Below are 15552 nucleotides of genomic sequence, written 5' to 3'. Positions count from 1 at the left end.
GTTTAACTTCCATCTGTCAGACTGTCGGTGAGTCAGCCTGGACATGTGTCCAGCCACGCTGAGCCTTAGGTGAACAGACATGAATGCAACGTTATTCAGTCAGGCCTTGTTAAAAGTCCTCTACTGAAAACTGCAAAGCAATCCTGCAGTCGTCATGGATCTCCTAATGAAATGTGCACAGACCAGGAGGGGAATGTGCATCTGCTGGACTTTTGCTGGTGCTTCACTGGACTGCAGCTGCAGAGGCACTGGTGGGATGCTGCAGAGTAACTCACAGAAGGCCAGAATGTTGGGAGTTGGAAGAGACTGCCAGAGCTCATCCAGTACAAGCCCCTACTAAAGCAGGTTCCCCTTGATCAGGGAACACACACAGGAACACATCAGGCAGGTTTGGAAACCTCCAGAGAAGAATACTCCACACCCTCCCTGGGCAGCCTGTGCCAGGGCTCCCTCACCTGAATAGCAAGGAAGATTCTCCTCATGTTCCAGTGGAACTTCCTGTGTTCCAGCTTGTGTCCTTTACCCCTTGTCCTGTCACTGGCCACTACAGAAAAAAAGACTGGCCCCACTGTCTTGACACTTGTCCTCTAGATATTCAAGAGCATTGATAAGGTACAGTCTCAGGTCCCACAGCCTTTCCTCGTCTGAGATGTTACAGTCCCTTCATCATCTTGGTAGCCCTGCACTCACTCCAAAACTCCTGGCACCTCATGGGCACTCTCCCAAGGGTGGGATGTGAGCCCCACTGCTTGCCCAGTGTCCATCTGCCAGGATATCTTTTGCCCAGGGAAGCTTTGTATGGCTTGAGCATTTTGGGGTGTGACACTGAGCAGAGGCTCCATGCCTAATCACAGAATCATAGAATGGTAGGGTTCAAAGGGACCTTTAGAGATCATCTGGTCCAACCCCCCTGCAGAAGCAGGGTCACCTAGATCAGGTCACATAGGAACATGTCCAGGCGGGTCTTGAAGACCTCCAAGGAAGGAGACTCCACAACCCCTCTGGGCAGCCTGTTCCAGGGCTCCCTCACCTGAACAGTGAAATACGTTTTTCCTATATTTAAGTGGAACTTTTTGTGTTCCAGCTTCATCCCACTAATCCTTGTCCTGTTGCTAGCTACTGCTATAGAAAAAAGATATGTCCCAATCTCCTGACACCCATCCTTTAGATATTTGTAAATGTTAATAAGATCTCCCCTCAGTCTCCTCTTCTCCAGACTAAACAGCCCCAGTTCCTGCAGCCTTTCCTCATATGAAAGATGCTCTGGTGGCCCTGTGCTGGACTCTCTCCAGCACTTCCCTGTCCCTCTTGAGCTGAGGAGCCCAGAACTGGACACAGGACTCCAGATGAGGCCTCACCAGGGCAGAGTAGAGGGGGAGAAGAACCTCCCTCCACCTGCTGGTCACACTCTTGAATCATCCCAAGATGCCATTGGCCTTCTTGGACATGAGGGCACATTGCTGGTTCAACGTTGTAGAGTGATCATGTCTCCTCTCAGCCTCTTCTCCAGACTAAACACTCCCAGGTCCCTCAGCCACTCCCCATCAGACTGGTGCTCCAGGCCCTCCCCAGCTCCAGTGCCTGGCTCTGGACATGCTTCTGTCCCTAAATCTCCTTCTTGAAGTGAGGGGCCCAACACTGAACACAGCACTTGAGGTGCAGCCTCAGCAGTGCCCAGTACAGGGGCATAGTCACTGTCCTGGTCCTGCTGCTCACACTAGTGCTGATACAAGCCAGGGTGCCCTTGGCTTTCTTGGCCACCTGGGCACACTGCTGGCTCATGTTCAGCTGCTGTTGACCCACACCCCCAGGTCCTTTCCCCTCTGGTAGCTTTCCAGCCCCTCTGCCCCAGCCTGTAGCATTGTTTTGGCCTGGTACTTGGCCTGTTGAACCTCATACAATTGGCCTCAGGCCATCCATCCAGCCTGACCAGCTCCCTCTGAAGAGCCTTCCTGCCCTCCAGCAGATCTATGCTCCTGCCCAGTATTGTGTCATCTGCAAACTTACTGAGTGTGCACTTGATAACATACACACTGAGCAAAGAAAACAGAGGAGGGCAAAGAGCAAGGTAATTTTATACACTAAATAAATTACTGTTTTTGGAGCACAGACAGCACACCAATGGATAGCTTCCAGTGGTGACAGTTATTATATGGAAATATCCCTCACAGCACCTTTTGCTTACCTGTCCTCCCACTTACCAGGCTTTACAGACTGCTCCACCACCCCACGTTATCAATTTGATATCAGCACTTCCAGGCATACCAATTAATCCATGGGCTCAATCCCATAAGTAAAGGTGGTCAGGTAATCCTGCTTTCTGCACAAGCAACCTCAGCCATGGCCTGTGTACCTGCTTGGGGGCATGGACACACAGGAAGGCACACGGCCTGTTGGTGAGCAGTGCTGTCTGGTGTAGAAAATGGGCCACAGCTTGCAAGTTTCTTATTCCAGATGATATACATCAGTTTCTCCCTGGCAAACCCATCTCCTTAACTACTGATGGTAGTTCTGGGCAAACCAGACTAAACTAAAAGCCCATGAGGGACTGTCATCTCTGTCCAGTGCAGAATCTTTGCTTCTAGGCAACCATTCCAAACAAAATTTAGGTGCCTGGGTTATCTTCATTGGATTCACTTACAAACTGCACCAGGCAAAACCAATGTAAAGGTGTTGTCTACTCTTAAAATGGGAGAAGATGGGAAGATACGTGTTACTAATTCATTGGGCATCTTTGTTTACTAAACACAACCAAGCTGCTGAGAGCATGAACAAGGATTGCTTGATTAAAACTCTTCCTAGGAGTCCTAAATGACGACAAAAAGAACAGGCCTCAGATTAATGCCCACCCTCTGAAAGTTAGGGGGAAGAGTAAAGAAGGGAGAAGTGTTTGGTTTAAATTGCTGAAGAGATGTGTCAATATCCAAGGAAGAATAGCAGGATTTTATTATTTTTTTTAAATCAAGTCTAAGCCCTGATTATGTGAGGTAAAGGTTGAGAAATAACAGAACAAATATACACAGTTCCAGGCTGCTTACATCACCTTCCAATACCTTCTTGAGAGTAAAACCTTGGGTAGCTTCTTAACTGTGAGTTTTGGGAGAGGTTGAGCCAGAGCCCTCCTGGCCAGAGAACGTGGATTGGAGTCAGCCAGCAGCACACTGTGCACCTCACCAGTCAGACCCAATGGTTGCATGAGCAGGTAACTTTCTGTTCCTCTCCACTGAGAACTATTTACCCAAACAGTGCATAAAGCCACCACACAGAGGGAGGGCAGAATGCTGCTCTTCAGGAATGTCCAATGCCGGGATTTTGCTCTGCTATGCAGGTAACTTGCATTTGGAACATCCCTGTTCAGTTCCCCAGATGGGTAATTATTGTAGGACAAGTATATCTGTGAGTAAGTGAAACCTCAAAATGCTGAGGGAGGAACACTTTGGGCTGATGAGGTTTGACCACTAAACCCTCATTCAGGCATCCTGGGTTACTTTGCACCACCCTCCCCAGGCCGGCCACAGGTCTCTGCTGTTGGTAAAACAGCATTTCCTCAGTGCATGCAGATCACTCCCAGCCTTGGAGCTGGGTCACTTTTATGTCCAGCTCTGGGCTCCCCAGTTCAAGAGAACTGCTGGAGAGAGTCAAGTGCAGGCATACCATGATGATGGACTGGAACATCTCTCTGATGAGGAAAGGCTGTGAGACCTGGGGCTGTTTAGCTTGGAGAAGAGAAGGTTGAGAGGGGACCTTGTCAATGCTCATGAATACCTAGAGGGTGGGTGTTGAGAGGATGGTGCCATTTTTTTTTCTGTGGTGGCCAGTGACAGGACAAGGGGTAACAGGCACAAGCTGGAACACAGGAAGTGCCACTGGAACATGAGGAGAAACTTCTTTGCTGTTCAGGTGAGGGAGCCTTTGCACAGGCTGCCCAGGAGGGTGTGGAGTCTCCTTCTCCGGAGGTTTATAAACCCACCTGGACATGTTTCTGTGTGACTTGACTGAAGGGAACCTGCTTTAGCAGGGGGTTGTACTGGATGAGCTCTGGAGGTCCCTTCCAACTCCCACCATTCCAGGATTCTGGGATTCTCATTTGCAAGGGCTCTGGCATCAAGATTATTTCATGCTCAGGGGCTGCTGTGGGCTGCCAGGCCTGTAAGACACTTTGGGTTTTCTTGATTCTGTTGAAGAGATGGCAAAAAAAATGTGGTGATTGCTTGTGACTGGTCTGGGCTCAGAAGATGAGAGGAAACAACGGAGGTATCAGCAGTGGTTGATCAGACTCCAGGTGCATGGTAGGTTTGCTCCAAACATCTGCAGTCCCGTGCCTCCTGTACCAGCAACATGCAGCCCTAGGGACATTAGGCTGCAGGAGCTGGTCAAAGACAGGCTGACCTCAGTGAGGCTGTGGTCCATGTGAGGAGGGACACATACTGTCAATACATGGGCCACCTGCAACAAGAAAAATGGCTTTCGTGTGTTTGGTAATAGCCAGCAGTGCCTGCTTGCTGCAGCTGCAAAGGACAACATAGATGTGTTGGATCTCATAACTCATGGTGGAAAGTAACTGAAGAAGAGGAAGATGACAGCTTAAAAGCCATACAAGATCTTCCTTTGCTGATTTCTGAAAACAGCTAAGTGCACTGGAAGGAGTCAAGAGATCTTCACTGGTGGAGATTACAAACCCTTGTAAAAGTGAAAGGAGTAGAAATGTTTATCCCTCATAATCCCATTAGGTAAACAATCTGTTCAAAAATTCAAATCCCACACTAAAGAGAGTCCTACAGATAACTCTGCCAGCAGGTCACTCATGCCTGAGGATGCAGATGCTTCCATCCTGCCCTTTTGATCACTGAGGCTTTGAAGGAGCCAGATCATAGAAATAAAAGTGATCTTCTCACTGCTGCAACAGTGAGTCCCCATGACAAAGTCCCCAGCTACCCCGTCACACTTTAGCAATGTGTATTGCTTTACCAGCCTTGGTATGTAAAAACTTTCTAGCCCTGTGGTTCCTGTGCCTGCTTTCTTGGTATCCCCTCCTGATGTACTCAGCAAGACCACTGTTCTCTCTTGACTCAGGTCTTTGCCCAAGGTCCCTCTTGCCACTGGCATTTGCATGAGCAGACTTGTTCAAACCCTAGTCCTGGGTATGATCTGCTCGCTCCTGGAAAGCCCACCAGGACAAGCTGAGTGAGAGCTGGGAAGGCACAGGCAGGAAGAGCTGCCTGCTAACCTCTCCTGAAGGCTCTACAGACCTAGGGGCAGCCTGGGGAGAAGTCCACCCCTTTCTGCACTTGAAAAAAATACCCCAGCTGGAGCACAGGCTCATTGTAAAGGCTCAGCTTTATTTCTGAGTACACTTCTCCCTTTGTACCATTTTTCTTAGTGAGTGGTGGTAGGGTTTTTTCCTCAGGAATTTCTGATTAGCAAACATCTCAGCAGTGTTTTAAGAATACAAATCCCGCTAGGAACCTCAGCCTGAGTGTAAAACACAGGCAGCCCTTACTGAGCAAGCGTCTGCTGGGTTCACAGGGAGACCCAAAGCCCAGGGTAGCAGCTGGTGCAGAGCAGATCCAGGCAGCATCACTGGGTTGTGGCTCTGTGTGGCAAGGACCTAACTTGGTATCCCCTGTAGATTTGTGTGATCCTCATGTTTATTCCATATAAGCAAAAGTCAGTTACTCAACTTATAAGACTGAGTGTATCAAATCACCTTAACTCGCCTCTATCTCATTGTTGCTTGAAAGACAATCTTCAGGATTGGCCTTAGTGTGGAACCACAAAGGCATGGCATTTCCCGGCCTACCTGTCTACCTGTCCTGTGCAGGAAGGAAGGACAGAAAACTGCCTGTTTACTTACGTGTGCAGAACAGGGAGCGTGCTGCCTGTGGCTGGGAAGGCCCCAGGGGGTATGGGGAGCATCCCTGCAGGAGGGTAGAGGTGGTGGTGGTGCACCGCAGGTGGCCTGGGCCTGTCTGCTCTTGCTGCTTGGGGAGCAGCAAACTGCAGGTCCTTGGGGACAGAGAGACAAAGGGTGATTTGTGAAATCCGTGCCCCATGGAAAGGGTCCCTGGCTGAGGGGCTGGGTTCCCACTTGGCCACCCCAGTAAAGGAATTCCTTCAGCATGTGTCTGGAGGCTGGGTTTTCAGGCTCCAACACAGAAGGTCCAGTAAACACTTGGTGATTTCAAATTTCACCCGACATTCAGATACTCTGACCTCGCTCCCCATAGTTTATTCCACACACCTACTCAGGGAAATGCATGGTGACAGGATGGCCTGGGGAGGAAGGTGAGGACTGGGGGGGGATGCACCCTTTTCCTCTTAGAAGCAGAGTTATTTACAGAAAGTTGCAGATGAACCCACTGTTTTTCCCAGCACTGCCATCTGCCCCACATGTCTCCCCCACAGGAAGGGGGAAAGAGTATTCAAACCCAGAAACTGCAAAGTTTAAGGAAAACAGAAAAGGGCTTTCCTTTGAGGCAACGCTGGGCTCAGCTCTGACGTGAGGAAGAGCTGTCACTGCCTGCCATTTCTACAGCAAGTCCACCCTGGGGACGTGGCTGATGAAACCAACAGGCCCCTCTGTGCCATGGGCAGCCTCAGTGCCCCGAAATGTGAGAGCCAGCAGCTGCTGGCAGGGCACACACTTGGTCTCAACAGGTGCAAAAACCCATCAGTTCCCTCCGGGTCACAGGACGGGCTAAGGAGGAGGATTGTATTTCCTACCCCAGTTTAACCTGGGCCTCCAGGGCTTTTAAGCCATCTGTTGCTTTTGCAAATAGCATGTAGGAAAGGTGTGAGTGAGCTGGGCAAGGACTGCAGAGGCGTGGCAGTTAATTTCTCAGTGCTGGACAGCCACAATGTCTGAGAAAGAGAACAACTTTTTCTTATAGGATACGCAAAAGACCTAATTAGCCTGAACATTGAGGGATAGAAGAAGTACAGAGAAAGTTTTTGCAGCACTGGGACATCCCCTCCTCCCCCAAAATCAATGATCCTTGTATCTTGGGTAAGAAATGCTACAGAGTAGAGACTAGACATGCAATTTTCCAAAGCACTTAAGGACACTAAGAAGCTACATCACCTTGTTAAAAATAGCTTAGGAGTTGGGCATCTAAGGATATGTTCAAAATTACCTACTTCTTACCAGGCACTTGGCGTGTTTTGGAAACACCTAGGGATCTACACAATAAAATATCTTTAAGATCCATCCTTTCAGAGCTCAGCAGGCATTTTCACTGAGACAGAAACTAAAGCAGTGGGGTTCCAAGTACAATTATGAAATCTGTGCTTCAGCTCTAGTCCATTTGAAATAGCCAGATCAAATTTTAGCAATTATGGGATTTGTAACACAAATATTGCCCTGTTGTTTGCAGTAAGTGGGCTGGTAGCAGCAGATGCCCAGTGTAGATTTCTTTCATGTGTAGCCTGTCAGTGGTTCAACTGTACAGGCCAGATAATTTTCAAAGCTGGACTGACTCCAGTTTGCACTTGTGGCAAGGATATTTTTCCCTTGGGTCCTGTCACGGTGCTCATCATGGTCAAGGGGCAGGCTGTACACTGCTCAGGAGCAGTCCTCTGGTGCAGTGGGTTTGAAGATGTGCACAGCTGTTAAACATCCCAAGCTTTCTGTGTGTTTTGTCCTGCAGCCTCCCAAGGAGAGCAACCACTGCCTCATGTGAGCAAGGATGCCCTTCAGCCCTGGGTGTCACTACCTGCTGTAGATGTTGAAGCAGGGGAGAGCTGGCTCCAGTGGGTCGTGCAAAGGCCATGGGAGGCAGAGCCTTCAGCATCATGTTTTGCATGATGATTTGGTGCATCTGAGCATTCTGCATCAGCATCATCTCCACCATATCTAGGAAGAAAGTAAGAGCTTATCAGCAACTGACGTCAGAGGTACCTTGGCAAGAAGTGCCCTCCAGCATGCAGACTGGTCACTGCACCCAAGACAAGGCAGATGAATGTCAGCATTATATGCCCAGGGACTGCAAAATTAATGTCTATGAATAAGACTGTTTATACTAGCTTTCCTGTTTCTCCCCTCTCCTACAAGGAAGCTTTGGTTGAGTATCTTCTGTCTGTTCATTTCCCTGCAAGCCCACCTGCTGTGCTATGCTGCAGGGCAGGCTGGAGAACAACTGAGAACCAGAGCTCCCACTCACCCCACTACAACCCAGCTCTTTACATTGCTTCAGCTCCAGATCCTTGCTTTCTATGTGAGAGGTTTCCTCAACTTTACATGATATTGCAGTGCCACCTGGAGAGGTCACTGCATGCAAATCAAATCTACTTACCATGATCTCTGTGTCCTAATCACAAAGGATCTGTGCAGGGGAGCCAGTTTGTTTGTGAGGAGGAACAAAGGAGGGAGAGAGAAGAAAAACAAACAAAAAAAATCCAGACAACTCTAATTTATTTTTTTTTTAACTGCTCATGCCAAAAGTGGTTTTTATGTATCAGCTTCAGAAAAGTCGCACGTGAATTGGGACTATTTTGTTTATGAAAATCAACTCTGATTCAAAGATCCAGACTCTTAGATAAAGAAAAAGCTGTGAAATATTGCAGTTTTGTTACAGGAATTCTCTGTGGGATGAAGAAACACTTGGCTGAATGTTGAGCCAGGGAAGTCATCCCAGGTTTCTGTTCATGTATTATTTCACAGCAGCATCCACCTATGTTTAGAAACAAACTTTTTATTGGCATTGCTCTATATTTGGAATGGCACTTTCAGCTGTTCTGTCTTGTTTCCAAACACGGGGCATAATAATAGCCTGTATTATTTTGTGCAGATTGAACAGCAGGTTGAGAGGGAAGACAAGAATAAAACCAGATTTTAGAAGCCCGTTTGTTAATTTTGGAATCATCACATGAATGGTGATTCTCAAGCTTCTCTTGCAGCTTGACCTGGCTTTGCTGTGTTTGTAATCCTTTTTTCTTTAGTTTTAGCAATAAGAGTTTGTCTGCAAGCCTCTCAGAAATGGCATCTAGTCCATTTATGGAGTGCAATTCTCAAAGCTGCAGGAGGAGCCCGGTTGTGAAACAGCACATCACTAATTAGCTTGGACACCCTCCTACACTCCTTCCCACTTACTGTGACACCTCATCAGCCCCGTCTAGGCCCTGTGACAGGAGCTGGTGGCCAAACAGAGGTTCCATTACCTTCTTTAATGCTGCCAGAGCGGGGGGCAGCAAAGGGCTGGGCAGGGGGTATCTGTGTGATCAGAGGGGGCGGCTGAGGTAACTGCTGGATGATGGTGGCAGGCTGAGGTGGCATCTGAAAAGGAAAGGGAAAGGAGAAGTCAAGGTTGGTTTTGGCCTAATCCCTCCCCTTTGGGAGGGCACTGCAGTGAGTATTGCCTGACTGGACTTCAGTAAGGCTTTGGGCATTGTCTCCCATGAAGATCCTTGTGGAGAAGCTGTTGAAGTTGTGGGCTGCACAAGCAGTGATGTGAATTGGAAACTGGATGAACAGCCAGGCCTGAGCATGGTCAATCCTCCTGCTCCTCTCGCTACCTCATTCCTATGGTAAACCATTCACACTGTTCATGCTGTGCCTTATTTCTGAGACAATTTCTCTCAGATTTTGCCTAGGACAGCCCATACAACAGCAAGAGGCATATATTCCCTTTCAGTGGGATGAGTGTTTTCACACAGCCCCCAGGTGTCTCTCTCCTGGCTGTCTCAGACCAGCAGAGCTAACCATGTTTCCAAGGAGAGGATCCTTACCGTCTGCTGGATAATCCTTGGTGGCTCTGCTTGGGGAGCTGGAAAAGGTATCTGGTAGAAATGTGGGGAGGCAGCTCTGTGGTTATGACACCATCCTCCAGCTGGTGCAAGGGGCTGTGAAAGCTCTTCCAGAAGGTGCTGCTCCTGCAAAATCAAGTATATTCTTACAGAAAACCTGGTCAAAGGAAGGCAGACGATCTTGTTATGCTCTCTGGATGAAATGGGGTCAGCCACTGGGAGCCTGCAGCAAGATGCAGCCTTGGTCACCAAAATGGTGCTGCAGAAACATCCAGCAGTGCTGCATCTGACAGGCAGACTACAAGTGACTGCTGCACGAGGGGAAGCACTCAACCAGCACCTGCACAAGCATAAAGCAAGCTTTTCTTTCCTCATATCTTGAAGCCATTCAATTGTCAGCACAAGCAAAAAGAAATGGAAAACAAGCGAAGAACAAACTGCCAAAAGTCTCCATTTTGACAATATTAAAAATCACTCCTTTGCATTATGGCACAACCCCGGAGAGCTTATGATACAGCAGTTCTGGACAAACAGAATCAACCCACAAGCTAACTGAAGTGTGTGCAAGTTTTGCCAGTTTTAGTGGAGGAAGACTGCTCCTGGCCCCTCAGCTCCATAAGCTGGCCAAGCCTTCATGCTCTCAACCAGCACCAGATCAAATAGTACCCACTCCAAGAACTAAAGAACAAGAAAAAATTGAATCCACAATGGCAGTGGATGTGCAAGTAACATGTCTTGTTCTTTTGTTTCTGTCCACAGAGAGAATTCTTACCCTCAGCTCCTGCAGAAGATCTTTCCTTCGCCTTAGGGCACTTTGGAGCATATCCTCACGTCTCTTCCCTGAAGGAGGAAAAGTCCATTATCTTCTCAAAGGATCACAGGCAGAGCTATTACAGCACTTACATTATGAGATTAATTCTGGAAAATAAGATAGCTTGACTTCTTCCACAAAGGGCTTTAGGCTACTTTTCTTGTCAAATCCACGAATGGATAATGACTTTATGCCCCACGAAGACACAGCTGTTCAACAGCTCAACGAAGGCAATGAACCTTCTCTGAAAAGAAGCTTTTCAGATTGCTTTCTGAAGTCCCTTTTTAACTTCCTGGCTTAGAAATCTAATTCAGCCTGAAAGTTTTGAGATATACTTTCTATATGCAGAGGACAATTGTGTAAAAAAAGTTTGTTGTGACATATCAAAACAAACTCAGTTCTGAATGTCATTTTTTCTGTTTCTCTTTGTTCTGAATCAACTTTCTTTACGGTTCTTTCCACAGGCAGCTGATTTTGAACTTGCTTGACATGAAAATAGGAACAAACAATTCCAGATACGATGGAAGCATGCTGGTATCTGCTCTGAAAAGCATCACTTTGTACTTTGAAACCATAGGTTGTTCAAAGAATTTTTATTTTTTGGCCATAGCAAAAAGTTCCAACTATTTGTGCATCAGCTCAATGAATATCAGCCCACAGTGCAATCTAGAAATATTACTGATCTTCTACTGGTAGTCTTTAATCCATAGAGAATATAATTATAAACACTGCAATTGCCATGCAAAGACATGGATGAACTGCACATAGCCTCCGTAGCTTCCATGGCAGCATTGCTGAAGGGAACACAAACACACTATTTATACATGAAATGTCACAGCAGTCTTTGAAAGGGTTTGATAAAGACAAGAGTTCTTTTCAGGTATTATTATTATGATGATGTTGTTGTTGTTGTATTTAGCTGGTTCTCCAGCTGGTATAAAGAACTGTCTGCACTTTGGAAGTTTCATAAGCATGCTGGGAGTCCTGACCTCTCTGCACAAACCAAAGTCAGGATGTAACTGCATGTGTGTGGTTTCCTGGCAAAATAGTTTCCCAGGTCTTATCAATTCAACCCTCAAGACCAACTCTTTCAGTATAATGATTTGTTTCATAAGCTGAGTCACTTTTTTTTACACTGGAAACCATATTCCGAGGCTGCATTGGTCAGCTTCAACGGCACAAAACTGCATTAGTCATGGAGTGTCTCTCCTGCCTGGGTCCCTCAGAGACACACAGTCATCCTAGGACTCCAGGATCACTGAAGCCAAGCATACAGCTGAGCTGCAGCAGTGGCTTGCTCCTCAGTATAGGAGCTGGGACACAGGATCACCAGTCGTTCGCTGAACCAGCCACCACAACTGGGAGGCTGCAGAGGACACCAGGGCAGGAGGTCACTCTTATGCTGGTTGATCACTTCCCTTTGTCAAAACCACAACAGAAGAAATTCAAAGGATAAAATGTAGGCAGCTGCACAGGAGAGCAAGCCCATTCTCCTTGCATCAAGGCTGCTAAAATTCACTGGCTTGGTTAGGACTGAGACTAGAATACACACTCACGTTACTGCATAAGCTTCACTAGAAGTTGCCATTTTGCTATTTCCAGTCCCCAGGACTGTATATAGACTTAGTTATCCAGGCTGAGCTGGGGCAGCATTGGCTCAAGTTTAGAGTCTGCCTCCTGCCCTCCAGACAATAACCCCACCACAGAAGCCAAGACAGTGCAAGTTCTAACTACACAATCACTCTGAGCATGCAGCTTTTAGGGAGGAGATGTAATCATCTGGTGTAACCCACTGAGGAACTTATGCCTGAGAACATCACTAAGCCCTTTGCATATCATGTCCATAGTTAGAACAAATGCTTCTCTTTTACTTGCAACTGGGAGAGGCAACTCCATCTTCTCTATGTTCTTCTGTTCATTTTCTAGTCTCTGTTGGTAGAACCACAACAAGAACTGGTTATGGGTCAGGCAGCAAAGCCCACAATTTCCAACCCTACCTTACAGGCATAGGTTTGGTATGGAGGAAATAAAACAGCAGTTGAGACAATCAGTGCTTCTTAACTGCTAAATCATAGCTAGTGAGGGCTACAAGAAGTAGTCATAAAAGTATGAGATGTCTCACTACAAATCTAGTTCCAGTGAAAGAATAGTCATGCTTCCAACTGGCCAGGCCATCCCTGAATCGGGAGACTTATACGTCATTTATTTTGTAGGGCAGAGAGTGGGATCAGATGAAGAACTTGGTACTGGACAGTTTGGGGTTTTCAGTGCACTCATAGGCCTAAATGTCCCCAACCAGCCTCATCTGTGGCTTCCATCCACACCCGCTGCTCATGTGCCAGGACTCTCTTTAACTTCAGCCCTACATCTTCATTTCCTATCTGAGCTATACTGGATGAGTCTGTAGTTCAACCTCAACCATGGCCACGAGATGGCCATGGATTGTTTTAATTTTGATCCCTACCTGCAGTCACTTCCCTGGTTGGCCGTGGACCTGCTTCATCACCATGAACTTGCCTGATAAATTTGGACTTTTGCTTGAGGGTGGCCACCATCTCTATCTCTGCCCTGCTTGTCTTCAGGTCTGGCCAGACGGGGCTCTGCTCTGCTGGCTGTGTTATTGTACCCAACTCCTTGCCCCTTAGGGAGCAGCTGGCCCTTGCTGCTCCATGATCCTCAGAAATTAGAGACCTTTTGCCCATGCACAGGCTCTTTCCTTGGTTCTGCATGGCTTGATGCTGCTGAAAGCTTTGCCCTCAAATGGCTGCTGCATCTAAGACATAAGAGTCCATTGGAAAGATGAGTTAGATGCCACTTCCAGCATTTATGTCTCCAGGAAAATTGTTTTTACTTCCAAATAGATCTTAAATGGCTCCTGGAGGACATCAAAGCAGAAGATCCGCATTAGTGGATGTCCAATATGCAGGGTGAAGTAACAGGGATGAGTGGGGAACCCTGAGTACATTAGCATGCAGAGTCACAGCAAATTGCTACTGGGATTCTGTGCAGCACCCGTGTTTCATCGGCTAACAGATCATATGTGAAAGTAGACAAAAAAGATATAAACTTGCCTTAAAGCAATCCTAGGTCCTCTCTACCCAAAATTTACTCCTAAACTTTGCCTGTCATAACTCAAATTTGTTCTGAGCTAACTGGTGACAATTCCCAAAAGATCAAAGTCACTTTAACTCTATTTTTAATTTACTGTAGGTCCATGTAAACCTGCACAATGTCATTTAAGGAAGTGATAGTGACTATAGCATCGCTGGACATCAGTCTGCCTCTGCTTGCATGAGGAAAAAGCTTCTCAATTAGCTGCAGATCCCCTTTGCATCTCAGTAGAAATAGAACCATTTAAAATACAATGTTAAAGCTTAAATATGCAAAAGCAAAAAGCAGAATAAAAGTGACCTCTGCAGAGCTACTCCCCTTACCTTTTCTAGGAGTCTGAGTTTCAGTTGTGTCAGGTGATCCACAGCTGAAGAATCCATCACTATACCAGTGTCCTGGAAGAGTAGGCAGGCAAAAGCAGATTAAAAAGCTAGCAAAGACAGGAGGAGTTTCAGTAGCCAGTTTTCCCTTTCCATGATCTTCATAGAATAATTACATTAGGGAAAAAAAAGCTAAAAAAAAAGCACCAACACAAGAAGATTGTGAGCAACTGAGTGAAAAAGACAAAAGCTTCAGTTTCACTCCCAGGTAAAAATGAGTACAGATACCCACCAGAATGCCACAGACCCAGCTTTTTCTGCCATTTCTCTCAGTGCTTTTTCATTTGGCAGGCTGCAATGGTCATAGAAGGATAACTTGGGGTGAATATTTGCCAGTTCTCACTGGTTGCTAGCCTTTCCCAGCACTGGCACTAAACTTGGCCTTCTGTGTTGTTAGCGTCTTCTGAGTGGCTCAGAGTTTTGTGCCTGTAACCTGGTTACTAGGTTTGTAGTGTCAGTCCACAACAGAAACAATTTAATCTCCAGATCTAGAAGCTTATGTACCTTTTGTAAAGCACATTAGTGCCTAGCACAGTAGTGGACAAGAAAAAAGGAAATAAAAGCCAATAGTTCTTTAACACAAGCCCGATTCTAGGGTTCAGTTTATGATCCTGCTGATTGATACCAGATAGCAATATTTATCCCACTGTAAGGGGCCCATATGCCTCTGATGTAGCACTTTGTATGAATTTTCATCACCAGATATTAACTAAAAACTCAAAAAATTAAGGACCATAGCTGGAACTCATCCCCAATAAGCAAAAGCATAAAGAGGGTATGGCATGACATCCTTTTGCTTACCATCACCCAAGCAACCCTATAGGATGTCTCCCTCTCCCAGCAAAGCCCTACCAGCATAAAAACCAAGGCAACATCTATCAGTGACATCCATAAAATCAGCAGTAAGGCATAAGAAAGAAGGCAAGCACTAGACACTCATTCTCAGTTTGGTTCTGCCCCTAGGAAAGCAAAGTTACAACTCCTTCCTTACTTGAAGGCCACAGCAAAACCACAGCTGGAGCAGACACTGGATGCTTGAAGCGAGCTGTGCGGGTGCAGCATAGGTCACGTCCTACAGCTGTGACCCATACAGCCTGTGTGTGTGCAGTCTGTCCTTAAAAATACACTGCTGGTAGTTGCTGGAGAGGTTATAGACACTGAGATTTGGGGATCCCAAAAATAGCTGTGCCATGTCAGAGCAGGGGCTCAGCTTTCATTGGCAGAGCCCATTTGTGAATGCAAAGAGTGACATGGCAGAACAGAAGACCCTCTCACCAGGAGCTTTCCTGAGAAACAACTCTGTCCATATTTTTGTACTTTAAAACCCCAACAGATTTTTTTCTGTTACCTCTCTCAACTTTGATCCCTTCATCCTCTGACAAGGATTTTCCTAGTTGTCTTAGGCATAAGCCTACTCCAGAAGTCTAGTTTACTTCAGTGTTAGGCAAAAAAGGGATTACATTTAGACTGCTTTAAACCTAGATTCCCGAAAAGTTTTGTGGAAATCTT

General features: G+C 46.6%; 1 protein-coding gene across 1 annotated transcript; it reads right to left on the bottom strand.

Moving 5' to 3' along the window:
• Positions 1-4231: 4231 nt before the first annotated feature.
• On the bottom strand, positions 4232-14381 carry C9H21orf58 (chromosome 9 C21orf58 homolog). Its single transcript, XM_062002926.1, has 9 exons — positions 14276-14381; positions 13987-14058; positions 12424-12481; positions 10514-10581; positions 9724-9867; positions 9157-9271; positions 7713-7852; positions 5855-6006; positions 4232-4446 (listed from the first exon to the last, which is right to left on the bottom strand). The coding sequence occupies exons 2-9, from the start codon at positions 14041-14043 to the stop codon at positions 4431-4433; spliced, it is 750 nt and encodes a 249-aa protein (XP_061858910.1). The 5' UTR covers positions 14044-14058; positions 14276-14381; the 3' UTR covers positions 4232-4430.
• Between the last annotated feature and the right edge of the window lie 1171 nt (positions 14382-15552).

The sequence above is a fragment of the Colius striatus genome, chromosome 9 (genome assembly GCF_028858725.1).
Source record: "Colius striatus isolate bColStr4 chromosome 9, bColStr4.1.hap1, whole genome shotgun sequence".
NCBI classification, from domain to species: Eukaryota; Metazoa; Chordata; class Aves; order Coliiformes; family Coliidae; genus Colius; species Colius striatus.
The sequence above is the reverse complement of the archived record's forward strand: the minus strand, read 5'-3'. Positions and strand labels throughout refer to the sequence as shown.